Source organism: Hyaena hyaena, unplaced genomic scaffold (genome assembly GCF_003009895.1).
Source record: "Hyaena hyaena isolate Hyena2069 unplaced genomic scaffold, ASM300989v1 scaffold_41, whole genome shotgun sequence".
Taxonomy (NCBI): Eukaryota; Metazoa; Chordata; class Mammalia; order Carnivora; family Hyaenidae; genus Hyaena; species Hyaena hyaena.
This window is the reverse complement of record NW_024080673.1, coordinates 3241802-3262346: the sequence shown is the minus strand read 5'-3', so window position 1 is coordinate 3262346 and position 20545 is coordinate 3241802. Positions and strand designations below refer to the sequence as shown.

The window sequence follows — 20545 nt, the reverse complement described above, 5'->3', positions numbered from 1 at the left end:
AACTGGTCATCTGGCATGAAAGGGTGGCTGGCCTCTTCCTGTCCAGCATAGCAAAATCCACTGTACACATCAGAAAGATGGGCCCTCAGCTTGAGCTTTTACACTTGCAATGGTACAAAGGTCACTACCTCATGCATACCCTCCTCTACATTAAAGGGTAGGAGCATCGGACAATACCATTCTAGTGTTGAGTTGGCAACTCTCAGGTTCTAACTTCTACAACTGCTTAACTAGTTCTGTCCTCATGAATAGCTCAGGATGTGACTAATCCCTTCACCACAAGACAACGCACTGGAGTTCTCAAACAATTATAGTTCTATCCTTTGGTTTTCTATTTGTCAAACTGAATAAGTCTAATTTTTTCATCATGATTAATTTATTCTGCACATCACACCAATCTAGTCACTGGCCTTCTTGACTTTTGATGGTTTATGTCCTCAAATGACATATGAAATAAATATTCTTGATACAGTGTCACCAGCAACAATGCCACATAGGACTTTAATTACCCTGTTCAAGGGAATCAGTTAACATGTGTTAGTATATCTGTACGTGGGAATAGTTCTAGAGGTTTTGTAAGATGTGAGTCATTATGTGTACATTTGTAGTATAGCCCCAAGTTAAGGGAAGTTTAGAAAAAAAGTGGAGACCCAGGTAGGCTGCAGAATCCATGGGAGGTGTTATAGATCAGGAAGACCTAGACTGTAATTTGAAGGAAGAGTACAAAGTGTCTGAAATAGAGACACAAACAGCAAGGGAGAAAGTATGTGTGTAGGAATAACCATTAATAAAGGTGGTCAGGGTGGTAGGAACATGTGTGGCTAGATATAACAAAATTTCGATAGTACTTTCTTTCTTGCATTCTATTTCTGGGTATTTATCTGAAGGAAATGAAAATACAAATTTGAAAAGATATGTTTACCTCTACGTTCACTGAAGCATTAGTTAAAATAGACAAGATATAGAACAACCTAAGGGTCTAGTGATGGAGGAATGGATAAATAAGATATATATTCATAAATATTAGCTATGGAATATCACTCAGCTATTAAAAAGGATGAGGCCCTGTCATTTGTGACAAAGTTGGGGGGGAAGGGGGCTAAAGGATATTATGCTAAATGAAATAACTCAGACAGGAAAAAACATCTATCACATGATGATTCTGCATATTGCGGAATCTAAAAAAAAGAACAAAACAAAATAAAACAGAAACACACTCACAAGTAAAGAGAACATACTGGGGTTGCCAGAGGGATGAAGGTAGAAGGGATAGGTCAAATAGGTGGAAGGGAGCAAGGGGTACACACTTCTAGTTATAAAATGAGTCATGGTGATGTAATGTTCAGTGCAGGTAATATAGTCAATAATATTGTAATAATTTTGTATGGTGACATGATTAAGTCTACTTATCTTGTGATCACTTCATAATGTATAATAGTAACAAATCACTATGTTATACACCTGAAACTACTAATAATGTTGTATGTCAATTATAACTCAATAAAAATAGTAATTAAATAAATAGGCTTGACTTTGCTAAAAAAAAAAAAAAAAAGTTCCAGAACTCTGATTTCCACAGGTATCTAATCTGGCAAACTAATCGTTGGTGAGAGAGTATGAAGAACTAACAGAGTGGCAAGTAAAGATTTCAGCAGTAATTTTCTGGAGACCCAATTTCCTTTATTTCAAGCATGGGAATTCAATGAAGTCCAGGGGGAGAAGTATTCTTGGATAGATGCACTTTTGGTACATTTTAAATTGCATCATCTTCGTGACAAATGGTCCCAAAGGCCAATGCCCTGAATTTTGTATCTGATCCAAAGAATTTTTCTTCTAGAGTGGCCTTCGGTAACTGGCCCCATTTATGTCTTCATTTTCAAAACAAAGATACAGGAAAAAATCAATTAGACAAGAACAATGAATAAATCCAGGTAAATACACGTTCTGGCTTTCAGTTAACCAGAGAGTTGGTGGATCTCCAAGGAATACTGAAGACACATCTTAAGATAATTCAATTTCCCTTAATAGGGACCATAACCCCAGAGTTGCTTTTTTTTTTTTTTTCATTTTAATATTGTGCAATTGACTTCTCTTATACCATGCTGTGCTCATAGTCTCTGTGGAAACTTAAACATTATTCAACAAGACAATTGACTGAAAAACCTTTTGAAAGTGGTCACAGACCATGACCCTGCTCTGGTGCCCTGGGTCTGCCAGCATGCTGTTTTACCACCTTTGGAAGGTTCCATGCCAAAACACAGCCCAAGGATTAGAGCTTAAAGAAAATGAGGTCCATAAAAATAATGTTCTGCCTTCTTTCAAGAAGGGGGGGGCGCCTGGGTGGCTCAGTTCGTTAAGTGCCTGACTTCAGCTCAGGTCATGATCTCACGGTTCGTGGGTTGGAGCCCCGCATCAGGCTCTGTGCTGACAGCTCAGCCTGGAGCCTGTTTCAGATTCTGTGTCTCCCTCTCTCTCTGACCCTCCCCTGCTCATGCTGTCTCTCTCTCTCAAAAATAAAAATAAAATATTGAGAGAAAAAAAAGGAGGGAAACCGTCGCTTTCCACTCAGTAATCCCGTGTATCTCCCAAACTTGCCTCTCAACCCTTCAGGGGACCTACAGGGTAATTGGTAAGAATTACAGATTCTTTCTGTAAGTCTTTCTGTAGTTTCATTCAACAACCCTCAGAAAGGACTGCTGAAAACACTTTGTCACCCCTTTCTTATACCAGTGGAAAACCAAGCCCCCAAATGCCTAAATGGCTGTCCCAGGTCCACAGCAAGTGGCAGCGTCTGCACCTGAACTTTATACTGCAAGCCATGAACCAGGGACGATCTGTTACAAACATAGTAACAGTACGGCACAGTCCGCAAACAATCAGAACAGACACTCTGAGGATACTGCTGAGCCACCCAATGCCAGCCCTAATTCGTCTAAAGTGGAGAGCAGTGATGTTTTAGCAGAGAGAGAGAGAGCCCCTTGTTTGTAACTGCGTTCTCTAAAGCACTTAGCTAATAAAACAGCAATTTCCTTGTAGTTGTTGGTTGTTCTCTTTACTCACCTTTATTTTCCTCCACTGCTTTCCATGCCACTAGTCCCTTGAAACCTCACTCTCTGTTCAGTAGTCTACATCACTGCTATTAGGTTCAAGTCCACTCTGACTTCAAAGTGGATGTCCGACTCCATGAAATTCTTACAACCCTTTCTGCAAATACCCCATGTCCAGCCTTTTAGATCAAGCCCTCATTACATTTGTAATTGACTTGGGGGCGCCTGAGTGGCTCAGTCAGTTAAGTGTCTGACTTTGGCTCAGGTTCTGATCTCACAACTCGTGGGTTTGAGCCCCACTTTGGGCTCTGTGCTGACAGCTCAGAGCCTGGAGCCTGCTTCCCATTCTGTGTCTCCCTCTTTCTCTGCCCCTCCCCCAGCCTCTCCCCCACTCGCACACTGTCTCTCTCTCTCTCTCTCTCTCTCACACACACACACACACACACACACACAAATAAATAAGCATTAAAATTTTTAAAAATAAAAGTAACTTGATGTGTCTAACATTTTTCTGCAACTCACTTTACACAAGGTGGAAAAGAAGTAAACGTTTGTGATTTCAGGTATTGATTTTTATCATGGATTTTTTTAAACCATCATAATCTTCAAGTCTTTTCTTTCAAAATTACAAGATACTCTTTCATTGCTTCTATTGATAAGATTATTTGCAGTTCAAGATACAATTGGTGGACAAAGGGAGCAAAAACTGGGGGCAAAAAATGCCAATTTAGATCCATACCCAGGATGTGCACCCATCACGCAGACATGACACACCTTAAAACTTCTCACTATACAACTGTTTCAAAAAAATCATGAAGTAAAAGTCTAGTGAAGCAAGCACCCTTCCTGATATCTATCACTAATAACACATACACTTCTTTATCACGTGTCCCCATTTTTAACTTTCTAAGAGTAACTGTCTTTACATTGTGTGCCCCCGTTAGTATCTGTATACCATAGAGGAAGATGACGTGTTACTAGACTTCTTGACTGTTTTCTTGCACGGACTACAAATGAGATGAGCTCATCCCTATGAACACATAAGCCCTTAGTAATTTTTCTTCTTGAATCATCATTAATCCCTTCCATGGCCATAAAAGTGGTTTGAGGGTCTAAAATGTACTAAATCACTACGTTACAGAGTTGACTAAAATACTTCAAATCGTCTCTGTGGGTCTGAGGTAAACAAAGTTTTATGTTTGAAGTTTTAGTTCTTAATATAAGCTCTATGAGACCCAGGCAAAATCAGAAGATCTGCTTCTATAGGTCAGAGACCCTAGGGGTACAACTGGCTCTAAGGAGAAAATCAGAAAATAAGCATGATTGGGAACTACCTGGCTAGACCCAGTATAGTGGCTATTGGAGACAGGGATAGAGCCACTGATACATGTCTGGAGTATTCTTACTGAAGGGTTATCCCCCTTAATTGGACTTAATTCGTGGAGATCTCCCTCACTAGTAAAACTGGGCTCATGGAGTAAAGCAGGATTGAGAGCTGGAATGACTTTTCTCTCTCAGGCAGATGGCCACAGCTAGTGAAAACCTATGATTAACTCCACAGAGAGGACACGTACCATACTTCCTGAGTGAGTATTCACAGTAAGGAGCAATGCCAGATCATCAAGAACCCTGGGTTCCATAAAGCAATCTCCTGAGGGCTCCTGGGCGATGAAACCAGCCAGAGGTTGCCAACCCTGGCCAACACTACAACAGACGTTCTCATCTTAGAAGTTCTCTCTGCCCTGAGATCCCCAGAGTATGCCTTTACCAACTACTTTATAATTTCAACCTATTCCTGATTCTTTGATTCGAGGGCATACTTCTATCCTCAGCCCTTTGTTGGAGTATGTATGAGTTCTAATTTGTAATTCAAAAGTATGCCATATAGTTTTTAATATAACTATATGCCATATAGTTAAAGCCTGAGGAAAAAAAATTACAGTTTGCATTTCCTCTTTTCAGAGAGGCCAGAGAGCTCTCCCTAGAGTTGGAGGGTGGAGGTAAGGTTCTAGAAATCTCTGCTTGCTGCCAGACCTTTAAATGCAAAGGCTCACAAAGAATGAAGGCGGTTGGTGGGGATGGGGTTTGGGGAGATAAGCAGAAAAAGGCAAAAGAACTTTTAACTCCATAGTTATTCATGTAGATACGTAGTTATATCCTAATAATCAATTCCTTTAAAAAATCACAAGTAGGCTTAAGCACTAAAAAGTTAGTGATTTTTGCCATTTTAACTAAAATTAAAAAGAAAGCCATGGTAATTACCCATTTTGTTCCTCCTTCCACAAAAAAAAAGCCACTTCATCATTTCTTACTGTGGGTGTACTTCAGCCTCAACACAGGCATTTATATCAAGTGGGTCATTTATATTGTTGCCTGCTGGAGTTTTCCTTCTTTCAACTTAGTAGGGAATATTTGGTAGCTTTATTACCCCAAATAAATCTACAAAAAGCCTTTTGCTTGCGGCTTTTTATTTTAACTTCAGATAAATAAATCACATTAGGTTCAGTCATATTAAAATAAGCATGGACCTAAAGATAATAAACCTATTTTAAGCCAAATGTTTTCAGATTAGATAGAGGTAAATTTCTCTAGATGACCCCCAAATCCTACTGATGTTGAAATATTTGGGGGGACTTTGAGAGTGTTTTTTGAAGGACATAAACCAGTTTAAGTTAGAGGAGAATTAATTTCAAATCACCTGTGGACCCACATGTAAAACAAAATTCAACACCAGCTTGTCATGACAGCAATAAATCCATCTTGAAAGTGGGGATACTTCCCCAGTCATCTTGGAGGGCAATTTTATCGCCTTTTAGATTCCCCTAATGCCTTCATCTACTCTGTGTTTATTAACTATAAAAATCTATAGACCGGAATTTCTCATCATCTTATACACAGTTATACTCAGAAGCCTTAAGGGCAGTTCAAACTACATCTACTCAGTAACTGATTGTCCCTCTACTCTTCAGAGTTGCTCCTCCTCAGGAGTCCGATTAAACAGCCCCTCCTCAGGGAACCCTCTGGACTTCTGAAGGACAGTCTCCTAAAACCTGTTTTACAGACCCCTCCACCGAGGCCCATCGAATGACTTTGGTAAATAAAAGTGAGTTTTCTTTCAAACAAGATTTGGAATGAAGAGGAAATAAAACCCGTAAGGTTGTAAATACCCTATTTTAACTATTTATTAGTTTAGGACCTAAATGGACTTGTCTGCTGGATTAGCACAGTCCTTTAAATTAAAAGACATGCAGTTTGATTTTAAAAGGTTGGGTAGCCAGAGAGAGACCCAGCAGAAAAAGAGAACTACAAGCCAATATCCTTGATGAATACGGATGCAAAAATCCTCAACAAGATCCTTGCAAATTGAATTCAACAGCACATAAAAAGAATAATCTACCATGATCAAGTGGGATTCATTCCTGGGTTACAGGGCTGGTTCAATATTCGCAAATCAATCAATGTGATACATCACATTAACAAAAGAAAAGATAAAAACCACATGATCCTGTCGATAGATGCAGAAAAAGCATTTGACAAAATACAGCATCCTTCTTAATAAAGACCCTCGAGAAAGTCGTGATAGAAGGAACTTACTTAAACATCATAAAAGCCATTTATGAGAAGCCCTCAGCTAATACCATCCTTAATGAGGAAAAACTGAGAGCTTTCCCCCTGAGATCAGGAACACGACAGGGATGTCCACTCTCACCACTGCTGTTTAACATAGTGCTGGAAGTCCTAGCATCAGCCATCAGACAACAAAAGGAAATGAAAGACATTAGCATTGACAAAGAAGAAGTCAAACTTTCACTTTTCACAGATGGCATGATACTCTACATAGAAAACCTGACAGACTCTACCAGAAGCCTACTAGAACTGATCCATGAATTCAGCAAAGTCACACAGTAGAAAATCAATGTACAGAAATCAGCTGCATTTTTATACACCAATAATGAAGCAACAGAAAGAGAAATCAAGAAACTGATCCCATGCACAATGGCACAAAAAAAACATAAAATACCTAGGAATAAACCTGACCAAAGATATAAGATTTGTATGATGAAAACTATAGAAAACTTATGAAGGGAATGAAAGAAGACACAAAGAAATGGAAAAACATTCCACACTTGTGGATCAGAAGAATAAATATAGTTAAAATGTCATTACTGCCCAAAGCAATCTACACATGCAATGCAATCCCAATCAAAACTGCACCAGTATTCTTCTCAAAGCTAGAATAAACTACCCTAAAATTTAGCACATGTACCCCAATGTTCATAGCAGCACTCTCCACAATAGCTAAAACATGGAAAGAGCCTAAGTGTCCATCAACAGATGAATGGATCAAGAAGATGTGGTTTATCTATACCATGGAATACTACATGGCAATGAGAAACAATGAAATCTGGCCATGTGTAGCAACATGGATGGACCTTGAGGGTGTTATGCTGAGCGAATTAAGTCAGGCAGAGAAGGACAAATATCATATGTTTGCACGTATAGGAGGATTAGGAGGAACTTGACGGAGGAACAAGCGGGAGAAGAAGGGCGGAAATGGTGGGGGAAAGGGAGAGAGGCAAACCATGAGAGACTCTTGAATGCTGACAAAAACTGAGGACTGATGGATGTGGGGGGGAGGGGGGATGGGCATGGAGGAGGGCACTTTGGGGATGAGCACTGAGTGTTATGTAGAAACTAATTTGACAATAAACTATTTAAAAAAAAAAAAAAAAAAAAAAAAACCTATCCTAAAATTTGTATGGAACTACAAAAGACCCCGAGTAGCCAAAGTAATATTGAAGAAGAAAACCAAAATGGGAGGCACCACCATCCCAGGCGTTAGCTTCTACTACAAAGCTGTCATCATCAAGACAGTATGGTATTGGCACAAAAACAAATACATAGACGAATGGAACAGAATACAGAACCCAGAACTGGACCCACAAATGTATGGCCAAGTAATCTTTGACAAAGCGGGAAGGAATACTCAGTGGAAAAAAGACAGCCTCTTTAAAAGATGGTGCTGGGAGAACTGGACAGCAACATGCGGAAGGATGAAACCAGATCATTTTCTCACACCATGCACAAAAATAAACTCAAAATGGATAAAGGACCTGAATGTGAGACAGGAAACCATCAAAACCCTAGAGGAGAAAGCAGGAAACAACTTCCTTGACCTCCACCACAGCAATTTCTTACTTGACACAGCCCCAAAGGCAAGGGAATTAAGAGCAAAAATGAACTATTGGGACCTCAACAAGATTAAAAGATTCTGCATGGCAAAGGAAGCAATCAATGAAACTAATAGGCAACTGATGGAATGGGAAAAGATAGTTGCAAATGGCATAGCAGATAAAGGGCTAGTTTCCAAAATCTATAAGGAATTCACCAAACTCCACACCCAAAAAACAAATAATCCAGTGAAATAATGGGCAGAAGACATGAACAGAAACTTCTCCAAAGAGGACATCCAGATGGCCAACAGACACATGAAATGATGCTCAGCATCCCTCCTCATCAGGGAAATACAAATCAAAACCACACTGAGATACCACCTCACGCCAGTCAGAGTGGCTAAAATGAGCAAATCAGAGGACTCTAGATGCTGGTGAGGATGTGGAGAAATGGGCACCCTCCTACACTGTTGGTGGGAATGTAAACTTGTGCAGCCCCTCTGGAAAACAGTGCGGAGATTCCTCAAAAAATTAACAATAAAACTCCCCTATGACCCAGCAATAACACTGCTAGCAATTTACCCTGCTTGGAATACAGGAGTGCTGATGCATAGGGGCACATGGACCCCAATGTTCATAGCAGCACTCTCAACAATAGCTAAAACATGGAAAGAGCCTAAGTGTCCATCAACGGACGAATGGATCAAGAAGATGCGGCTTATCTATACAGTGGAATACTACATGGCAATGAGAAAGAATGAGATCTGGCCATGTGTAGCAACATGGATGGACCTTAAGGGTGTTAGGCTGAGTGAAATAAGTCAGGCAGAGAAGGACAGATACCATATGTTTGCACATATGGTAGGAGGGTTTAGGAGGATTAGGAGGAACTTAACGGAGGACTGTGGGGGAGAAGAAGGGGAAAAATAGTGGGGGAGAGGGAGGGAGGCAAACCATGAGAGACTCTTGAATGCCAAGAACAAACTGAGGGCAAATGGGGTGGGGAGAAGGGAAGCAGAGTGATGGGCATGGAGGAGGGCACTTTTTGGGATGAGCACTGGGTGTTATATGGAAACCAACTTGACAATAAACTATTTAAGGAAAAAAAATAAAAATAAAAATAAAAAGATTGGGGGGGGGATTCTGTATATAACGTTAACATAGAGTTTCACTGTGGCATTTTTGATGTCTCCTCACCCCAGAAGACCTGGGTTCAAATACTAGGCAACTCCCTAAGTAGTTAACCACGCAGATCACATACAAGTCTCCTAAATAAACCATAATGCCAAAGCCAAATACGAACCTAAGTGATCTTCCTGTTTAATAAATTCAGATCAGTTTCTGGGCTTAGTTCTATTAGTCCCTTCCGCTACTGAACAAGAGACACCTTAGAGACAAGAACGCCACTTCACCTGGGTCTTTAGAGCTGTGAGAAGATGCCCAAGTGCTTCCTTGTTCCTCTAAAGCAGCACCATCAGGCTATAGTAAGCATCCTTTGGGTTATGGCTCAGCCCATCAGGTCCCCTCTCCCCCACCAGCACATCATCTGGGGATGACAGAACTGTTGAAGTATGTGGCTATACCCAGTTTCCAGAGCTCGGATTTATTCTCCCTTATGCTGGGCAGAGGGTGTGCCTTAGAGGCAATACACTTATCTTGGCAGGGGTTGGAGACTGTCTGCAGCTCTAAAACAACCCCTGGTGGGTAACTGAGAAATGACATTGATGGGTTTCCAGGGTGGCCCTTGTGCTTCCACTTGCCCTAGAATACAGCTATGATTTAGAAATCCAGCCCAGGGGTGGAGAGGAGAGGAAGATAATGTAAAGCGTGCTAGTCCTGGTCTCTTTTGACCCCGGCAGAGAGAGTCAGGGGTGCAGAGCTGGGGGACCACGTGCCCTTATCAAGTTGGCATAGCATGAGGTTTGCTTTCAGAGCTTTTATTGCTATTAGAGAGCACTGAGTGCTCTCTGTTTGCTACACATTTTATCCCCCAGAGATAGACTCTTTTTTCTCCTGCAGGGATTTAGAAAACAAATCACAGTTCTTATTTTATTTGGTGTCCACCATTAAGAATTCATGCAGAGCAGTTTTACTTGTTGCCAATTAAGATCTCCCAGTGGAAGGCTATGATTATAGCAAAGGCAACCTTTTTAATACTCGGCATCTCCTTCGTCTACATAAATTAACCCCACGAGGGTAGAGATGGGCTAGTTCTTAAGATGCCTGGATAATTTGACTCTAAAATCCAAGATACATAGAAGGTAAATCTCCAAGAGCTCTGGGCTTGATTTTTCTCAGGGTCTATGTGCTGCTGCTTCTTCCATTTTACAACTATAAGAAAATTTCTAGATAACGCATGAAGACAATATTTTCTTTTCCCAGGAACAAAACATGAATATGCAGCCTCTCTGTAAGCAACCTTAATATCACTCACATTTTACAGAAATTGAGAATAGAGCTGAAATGAACTACAGGCATTCATGCCAATTATCTCCACCCCAACATGTGTAAAGACATTGAAATTAGGGAGACCATGAATGAGTATTTGGGTTGTTTTTTTTTTATGGTTTTATTTATTTCTGAGTGAGAGACAGTGTGAGCAGGGGAGGGTCAGAGAAAGAGGGAGACACAGAATCTGAAACAGGCTTCAGGCTCTGAGCTGTCAGCACAGAGCCCAACGCGGTGCTCGAATCCACGAACCGTGAGATCATGACCTGAGCCGAAGTCAGACATTTGACTGAGCCACCCAGGCGCCCCATGTGAATGAGTATTTGAACTGTGGATCATTTCATTTGATGTACAACATTTTGAATCATGAGAATGAAATACTTTTAGTCCATTGTTTTTTCTTGTCTCTTCACTTAGAATAATAATCACAGATAAGCGAGAAAGCAACAGTAAAAGTCTATTTTAAAGAATTTTGCAAACACAAAAGATCTCGAATAGCCAAAGCAATCTTGAAAAAGAACAAAGCTGGAGGTACCACAATCTCAGCTCCAAAGATACACTACAAAGTTGTAGTACCCAAAACAATATGGTTCTGGCACAAAAAGAGACACACAGATCAATAGACCAGGATAGAGAGCCCAGAAGTAAGTACATGCCTACATGGTAAATTAATCTTTGATGAAGGAGGCAAGAATATACAAACTCTTCAATAAATGGTGCTGGAAAAACTAGACCCATATTTGCACAAGAATGAAACTAGACCACTTTCCTACACTGTGCATGAAAATAAACTCAAAATGGTTTAAGGACCTAAACCTGAGACCTGAAACCATAAAACTCTATTAAGAAAACATAGGCAGTAATCTCTTGGACACCAACCTTTGCAACATTTTTATGATTCTGCCTCTTCATGCAAGGGAAACAAAAGCAAAATTAAACTACTAAACTTACACCACAATAAAAAGCTGTGGTATAGCAAAGGAAACCACCCACAAAACAAAACAAAACAAAAAGCCACCTATTGAATAAGAGAAGATATTTGCAAATCGCATATCTGATAATGGGTTAATATTCAAAATATATTTTTAAAAATGTATATAACTTAACACCAAAACACCACAAATAATTCGATGAAACATGGGCAGAGTACCTAACAAGACATTTTTCCAAAGAAGAAATACAAATGGTCAATAGACACATGAGAAGATGTTCAACATCACTAATTATCAGGGAAATGCAAGTCAAACCGACAGTGAGATGTCACCTCAAACCTGTCAGAATGGCTAAAATCAGAAAGAACTAACACATTTTGGTGTGAAGTTAGAGCAAAGCGAACGTTCATGAACAGTTGGTAGGAATATAAATTGGTACAAATACTGTAGAAAACAGTATAGAGTTTCCCCAAAATACTATATATGGAAATACCATATGATCCAGTTGTTCTACTACTGGGTATTTACCCAAAGAAAACAAAAACACTAACCAGGAAAGATATATGCACCTTCATGTTTATTGCAGCATTATTTACAATAGCCAAGATGTGGAAGCACCCTAAGTGTCCACTGGTAAATAATATATGATTTTTACACACACACACACACACACACACACACACACACACACACACACACACTGGAATATTACTCAGCCACACACAAAAAAGTAAAATCTTGGGGCGCCTGGGTGGCTTAGTCGGTTAAGCGTCCGACTTTCGCTTAGGTCATGATCTCGCGGTTCGTGGGTTCGAGCCCCGCGTCGGGCCACACACACACACACACACTGGAATATTACTCAGCCACACACAAAAAAGTAAAATCTTGGGGCGCCTGGGTGGCTTAGTCGGTTAAGCGTCCGACTTTCGCTTAGGTCATGATCTCGCGGTTCGTGGGTTCGAGCCCCGCGTCGGGCCCTGTGCTGACTGCCAGCTCGGAGCCTGGAGCCTGTTTCAGTCTGTGACTCCTTCTCTCTCTGACCCTCCCCTGCTCACGCTGTCTCTCTCTCTCTCCTAGAAATAAATAAAACATTAAAAAATTTAAAAAAAAAAAAGTAAAATCTTGCCATTTGTACCAATATGGATAGACTCAGAGAATGCTATGCTAATTTAAAAGTCATACAAAAGCAAATACCATATGATTTCACTTATGTGTAGAATCTAAAAAAAAAAAAAAATGAAACAAACAAAATAGAAACAGACTCATACAGAAAACAAAATGGTAGTTGTCAGATGGGATGAAAGATGGGTGGAAAAATTTAAAGGTAAAGTGATAAAGAAGTACAAACTTCGGGGCGTGTGGGTGGCTTAGTCGGTTAAGCGTCCGACTTTCGCTTAGGTCATGATCTCGTGGTTTGTGGGTTCGAGCCCCGCGTCGGGCTCTGTGCTGACTGCCAGCTCAGAGACTGGAGCCTGTTTCAGAATCTGTGACTCCCTCTCTCTCTGACCCTCCCCTGCTCGCGCTGTCTCTCTCTCTCTCTTTCCTAGAAATAAATAAAAAAGAAGTACAAACTTCATTTATAAAATAAATAAGTCAAGGAGATACCAGGTACAGCATAGGGATTATAGTCAATAACATTGCGATAGTGTTGTATGTGGAAAATGGTAACTATACTTATGGTGGTGAGCGTTATGTAATGTATAGATGTGCTGATCACGATGTTGTATACCTGAGACTAGCAACATTGTATGTCAACTATACTTCAATAATTTGTTTTCAAATTTGGGTACACTAAAATTATAATTTTATTATTGGATGGGACAGATCTTGGTGACTTTTATATCAATCAGAGATCTATACATTGTTTTCAATTAGATATCTTATTTCCCTTGATGATGTAGGAAACCATCATATTTCACATTTTCTCCTTGAGGAAGCAGGAGTTAAATGCTTTACTAGGGCCAACATAGCCTATGATCAATAGTTGTTCAGATTCTTAGATTTTGGTATAGAAGCTTGGGCTGCCTTTCAGGAAAATGATGATGAACTAGCAATTGTCTTTTTCCTATATTTACCTTCTCCCCTCTTACTAATAAACTGTACTCCTCACACTATAAGCTAACCTTTCATTCCAGCTCCCATCCCATTAGCACTAAATTATGCCAAAAGGGAGGAAATTATAACACCATATTTTTGCGTATTTGGCTATTGAACTGGATAGATCACTATTTCCCAAAATATATTCCTTGGTATTTTAATCTGAATAAATGCTGCATGAAAAATAGGATTTTTTAAAGAAGATAAAGTTCTACTTCATATCCTATTTTTGAAACTAATAGCACATGTTAGCCATTTAAATGGCTCGGAGAAATTCTAGAATTCAAACAATTTTAAAACTTGTTCTTACCTAATTTATTTAAAATTTGGACACAAAGGAACTCATTTATAAAAATATGAACATTTACCCAGGATATTCATTTTTCTTGGAACGGGCTTAAGGAAATGTTCATAGATCATTTAGATCACTGGTCCTCGACAGGAAGGAAAGAAGATTCTGACCTCTGGAAAACACGTAGAAAATGTCTGGAGACATTTTTAGCTGTCACAATATGGGGGAGGGGAGGGGAGTAGAAGTTCCGCCCTGTGGTGGTCAGAAGCAAAGGATGATGTTAGACAAACTATAATGCACAAGACAACCTTATTTTTACCCCCGCCCCCCTCAAGAGAAAAAATGATCTGGCCCCAAATGTCTATAGTGCCTTGACTGAGAAACCCTAGCATAGATGCAGCTTGTTCAAACGGGACTCTGATCTGGGATCTGTAAGCTAGCAGGTGGCACTTTGCATTCACCAGATCTTGCCATTTAATGTTGGCCATGCAGACCTTATTCTTCATGTACAGACTACTGATAACACCGTCTCCAAGTCGAGTGATGAAAATCTGAAGTGAACACTTTGATATCATCTGGTGAAGATATTAGCAAGCTGTTAGGTATTTCTGTTATTTTTCTGATTTCTACGTACGTTCCTGAGAGCTTTCTATAATACATGTATTAAATGCTACAGAATGATCCAGCTGTATAATCAGAGAAAAATAAGATTAAACATGTATCTGTAAATGTTGCCTAAATGTATTATTTTAACCATCAGGTATTTCAGATAGTCTCAGTATTCAGTAGTCTTAAAAACTAGCTTTACTGATAGCTTCGTTTTACAGAAAAAAAAAAAAAACATTCATTCCAGAGGGGATACCCCGTGGCTAGTTTGGGAAGTCCAGGCCAAGTGTCCAAGGCTCCAAACGCTCCAGGCCTCTTTCCATTTCTATAATTCTGCTGCTTCCATTTTCCACACTTAATTTTACACATGACGTGAAAGGGTTATTAACACCATAAATATTCATGAATTCAATTTGTATCGTCCAACTGTTTGTGTTTGTTCTCAACTTTTAATTTGAAGCTGCGAGTGGATCAAGATTTCTATCAAATGTTACAAGAAAGACATTCTCAGTAGTCATTTTCTTACAATCTCCTGTCAGTCAGATATATTTAGCCAAATCAGAAAGGGTAGCAGATGATACATTAAGTGTAAAAGCGCCTTCCTCTTCTATTCTTAACCTTCCACATTAAGACAAATGAACACAGAGAAATTTAACATCCCACTTCAACATCTACTAGTCAACTAGTTGTCACTGGGGATGTTGATTTTCCTTCATCAAGCAGGGAGGTGCAGAGCAAACAAGTCAACCCAGACCTGTGCTCAAATTTTACACTAGATTTTAGATTCCGACTCTACCTACTCAGATGAATTCACACAAGTTTTCTGTTAGTGTCAAAAAATGTCTTCTCTGAGCTAAATGACAGCTCATCACTAGACAGCTATATTTAAACTTCAAATTTCTTTGCAATTTGAAAACCAAAGACAGATTATAGGTCTATTTCAGTATAATACTAAACAGGGCCCCAAAATAACTAGTTATCTTGAGAGTATGAGTATGACAATACATTCGTGTCACAGCAGGCATTTACTCCATAAGAAACAACTACAATCTATTAAAGACTAGTAGCCCCTTCCATAAAAATAAGCAGAGTTAATTTTTATATCCCATCTTGTATCAAATCTTCAGTGGATCTCATTCTTTTATCATTAAGCAAGTAGCAATAGTATACCATGTGTCTCTCATGTTTTTGATCAATACTCAAACACTGTAGCCATCAGTTAACGCTGACTACAATTATTGTTAGAACATCTATGTATTCAAGATTTGTCGAAATTGTATGCAGGTTGAAATATAAATGGAAGGCCATCAATTAGTATCAGCAGCAATGATAATGGCCCACTTCATGAAAATTACAGCAGTTACAAATCAGAAGCATAATAAAAATCAGAAAAAAGTTTATACTAACTTACAAGGATATTTAAGAGTGTGCTTGAGACATGACGTGCTATTCTTATGATCTGCACATCACAGACTGTACCCTAATTCAATAAAGTAGTTTTTAATGTTTTATTTATTTTTGAGAGAGAGAGAGAAAGAGAGAGAGAGAGAGAGAGCGAGCGTGAGCAGGAGAGGGTCAGAGAGAGAGGGAGCCACAGAATCCGAAGACAGGCTCCAGGCTCTGAGCTAGCTATTAGCACAGAGCCCAATGGAGGGCTCGAACCCACGAACAGTGAGATCATGACTTGAGCTGAAGTTGTATGCTTAACCGACTGAGCCACCCAGTCGCCCCTCAAGAAAGTATTTTAAAATTTTTATCACAACCAGAAAGAATTTCCCACCTTGTTCACTTTCACTGGCATATTCTTCACCCAAAAAACAATTGGGCTACAGTTGCAGATATGATATTGTAATAACCATGAGAAAGTCTACCACTTTAAGTCAATCAGATCTGTTTATAAAATATAATCAAGTATAATTTCATGATTCAATAAATAGTATATAAATCTGCTATTATCAGTTTTCATTTTCTTTTCAATACTACCCATTCCCATCTTCCCTCAGGTAGTTATTCTGACTATTCAAATGTCATTGCCCTTTATTGTTATTCAAATGAAGCTTTTTTTAAATTAAATCCTCTACCACTATATATAAGGCTTTGCTTCTTCAGCAGCAATAATTCTATTTCTGACGGAAAAATAGAAAGTGACTGCACACAAAATTCTGAGCTGTTTCTTTATGTTAGGGTAAGTCTATGCCTGAAATTGGATTTTCATTTAATCATATCCAAGAAGACCAAAAGGTTTTTATTAGCTATCTTATCAAAGCAAGAAAACATCCATTTCCATGCAGGTTTTTTGGTTCAGAATCCATGAAACCATAACTTCTCCCCATTGATGTATGTAAGACACAGTATTGGCCAAATTAAACTCTAATTTGTTTTCATCAAGTGGTATTCATCATTTTTTGTGTATCTTTTTCTTTTAAAAGATTCTTTTCTTTTAAGATATCCTTTATAAATAGTTGGAAGAAAATGTTACAATTCATTTAAATAACCTTTTACACCTTGGAAGAGAACTATAGGAAATATAATCTAAAAGATACATAACTATAAATATATTGTTACAACCCAGAAAATTAATAGGCAACCAACAGAATGGGAAAAGATAGTTGTAAATGACGTATCAGATAAAGGGTTAATATCCAGAATCTATAAGGAACTCACCAAACTACACGCCCAAAAAACAAACAACCCAGTGAAGAAATGGGCAGAAGACATGAACAGACACTTCTCCAAAGAGGACATCCAGATGGCCAACAGACACATGAAACGATGCTCAGCATCCCTCCTCATCAGGGAACTACAAATCAAAACCACACTGAGATACCACCTCACGCCAGTCAGAGTGGCTAAAATGAGCCAATCAGAGGACTCTAGATGCTGGCGAGGATGTGGAGAAACGGGCACCCTCCTGCACTGTTGGTGGGAATGTAAATGGGTACAGCCCCTCTGGAAAACAGTGTGGAGGTTCCTCAGGAAACTAACAATAGAACTCCCCTATGACCCAGCAATAGCACTGCTAGGAATTTACCCAAGGGATACAGAAATGCTGAGGCATAGGAGCACATGTACCCCAATGTTCATAGCAGCACTCTCCACAATAGCTAAAACATTGTGAAAGAGCCTAAGTGTCCATCAACAGATGAATGGATCAAGAAGATGTGGTTTATCTATACCATGGAATACTACATGGCAATGAGAAAGAATGAGATCTGGCCATGTGTAGCAACATGGATGGACCTTAAGGGTGTTATGCTGAGCGAAATAAGTCAGGCAGAGAAGGACAAATATCATATGTTTGCACGTATAGGAGGATTAGGAGGAACTTGACGGAGGAACAAGGGGGAGAAGAAGGGCGGAAATGGTGGGGGAAAGGGAGAGAGGCAAACCATGAGAGACTCTTGAATGCTGACAAAAACTGAGGACTGATGGATGGGGGGGGAGGGGGGATGGGCATGGAGGAGGGCACTTGTGGAGATGAGCACTGGGTGTTATGTGGAAACTAATTTGACAATAAACTATTTGTAAAAAAAAATACATTGTTGCATGTTTTATTGATACAATACACTGGTTACCAAAAGAAAACTTTATCCATATCAGGTTATAGCTCTAAAAAACATATCTACCAAATATCACTTAGTTATATAGCAGCAAGCAGACTTAAAAATCAAATACTATTGTTGTGCCCTACCAGAAGTTTTTCCATGCACAGAAATAGATGATCTGTTACTATAAGCACAGATCTGTTCTTAAGCAGGGAAACTAATACAAAGCACAGAACAAATGAAATTATGAGGCACTTTGCCTAATAACTACAGTCGCTCAGAGAAGACCGATTTCAAGGTTATTAGGATTTGTTACAAGATGCATGAAGAAGGGCAACACAGCCAGTACAAAGACCAACGGCGATACACTTGGATGAGGTTGGACAAGAAAGCCACAGGGTTAGCAAATATTTACCCGCCATCTCTGTACACAGAGAGACCACTCTCCCCTCCACGCTGCCAAGAGATAAGAAATAAAGGACTTCAGGGGCTTACTGATCCTGGGGGGAGAAAGCTAATTACCTTAAACAATTCTGGCACAATGTGAGGCATCATGTGACTAAGCACTAGCATTTTTATTCCAGATAGCAGGAGCCATAGGAATTTAGGAAAAGGAATGGCAGGTTCCATAAGGGCAGCTGTGCAGAGCATGACAACCCAGAAAACAACATCATAACCATTTTGATCAGTCACAATTCCCAAGAAGCCCAGGGAACAAGTAACTTGAGAATATGCCTTTTAGGATATTAACCTCTTTTTCTCCAATTTACCTGTACCAATGTTCTTCCGTAACTTTTTTTTTCCCCAAGAATCAGAACACACCAAAAATTAAACATGTGAAGTCCATAGAAAAGCATTCCTAAAATATCCTCCTTTAATATAAAAAGAAGCAGACATTTTAAGCAGCTGTATTCAACTTTTTAATTACAGGAAAACTTACTCTTTAAGCAAGCAAGGGTGAGAAAATTTGGGTTCTAGTTCCCACAGTGTAAGTTTGCTGTGTGGCCTTGGATGAATTAATTTCTTGACCTTGACAAAGTGTCATGATTTGAGCACAACTTTTGACACTGTTGCTTTACTTTCTTTAAAAGAATAAAATTCTCCAAGGAGTTGCTGGTGATTTTTGCTTCCAAAGGTGTTTTTGACAGTTTACCAACTCCCTGCTTCTGTGATCCACACCAATGCTATCAGGGCTGCTATAAGTTAGATGGATTTCACTCACCTCCATAGACTTCTGTGTTGTTCCTCGAGCTGAGTTAGGAGATGCTCAATGTATTTATTGGAGTCCATGTATTCCTGCACATGTAGACACACAAAGACAAATAGAACCTCATTATAATTTTCACCAGATTTTGGATTATCTTTCTCTTTATAGGAAAGGTTTTTGACAAGATAATCCCTAGTCCCTCTCAGTTCTAGGAGTCAATGCATCAGTGACTTGCATGTAGAGTTCCTTGGAGAAAATTATTTTCTCCATAAATTCAGATCATTCTATAAACAGAATTTGAGTTCTACAAAGTCAGCATACAAGCCCTTTTATTCACAGAAGAAAGCTACAGGTCACAGTAATCTACACTGTGGTCCACATATTCTACCATATAAAAATAAATAAGCCAGTGGTGCTGCTGGCCTTAGAAGAGTAAGGATAAAGTAGACAATACAGGTCCTGATTACAATGGTCTTATGACAAAAAGTAGATTACTAGTTGCTTAGGGCTTGTGGAGGGGGAAATAGGAGGATTCTGGGGGTGTCAGCTAAGGATTATGGGCTTTCTTTGGGGATTAATAAAAATGTTCTACAATTGATTGTGGTGGTAGATGTACAATTCTGAGAATATACTAAAAGCCATTGAACCCTACATGGTAAGTAGGAGAATGATATGTAATGCAAATTATATCTCAATAAAACTGTTTTATTTTTTTTTTAATGTTTTATTTATTTCTAGGAGAGAGAGAGAGAGACAGTGTGAGCAGGGGAGGGTCAGAGAGAGAGGGAGTCACAGACTGAGGCAGGCTCCAGGCTCTGAGCTGGCAGTCAGCACAGAGCCCGATGCGGGGCTTGAACCCACGAACCGTGAGATCATGACCTAAGCGAAAGTCGGATGCTCAACCGACTAAGCCACCCAGGCGCCCCATCAACAAAGCTGTTTTAAAAGGCATTAAATGTTTATTGAGCAGATACTGCATTTTGAGCACTGTCTTCTCCCTCTTTCTAACTTTGAATATATCAGATTAAGTAGCAATTCCTCTGGAACATTTTTAAAACCTTCACCTTTCTGAATGACTTGATTTGATGCTTTGACTAAATGCTTTCCACACACCTCTGCTTCCCCTTCACATCCTATGTGTCACTTTAACATGAGAAATTATTTAACATTTTGTCATCTTTTACAGATTCTAAATTC

General features: G+C 39.4%; 1 protein-coding gene across 1 annotated transcript in view; it reads right to left on the bottom strand.

The window, feature by feature from the left end:
- The window catches only part of NCKAP5 (NCK associated protein 5), a 1061012-nt gene that overhangs the window by 603535 nt on the left and 436932 nt on the right, over positions 1-20545 (bottom strand). Inside the window, exon 4 of the mRNA XM_039229926.1 lies at positions 19364-19437. Within this exon, the coding sequence (XP_039085857.1) occupies positions 19364-19437 (74 nt within the window). The remainder of the gene's footprint in view (positions 1-19363; positions 19438-20545) is intronic.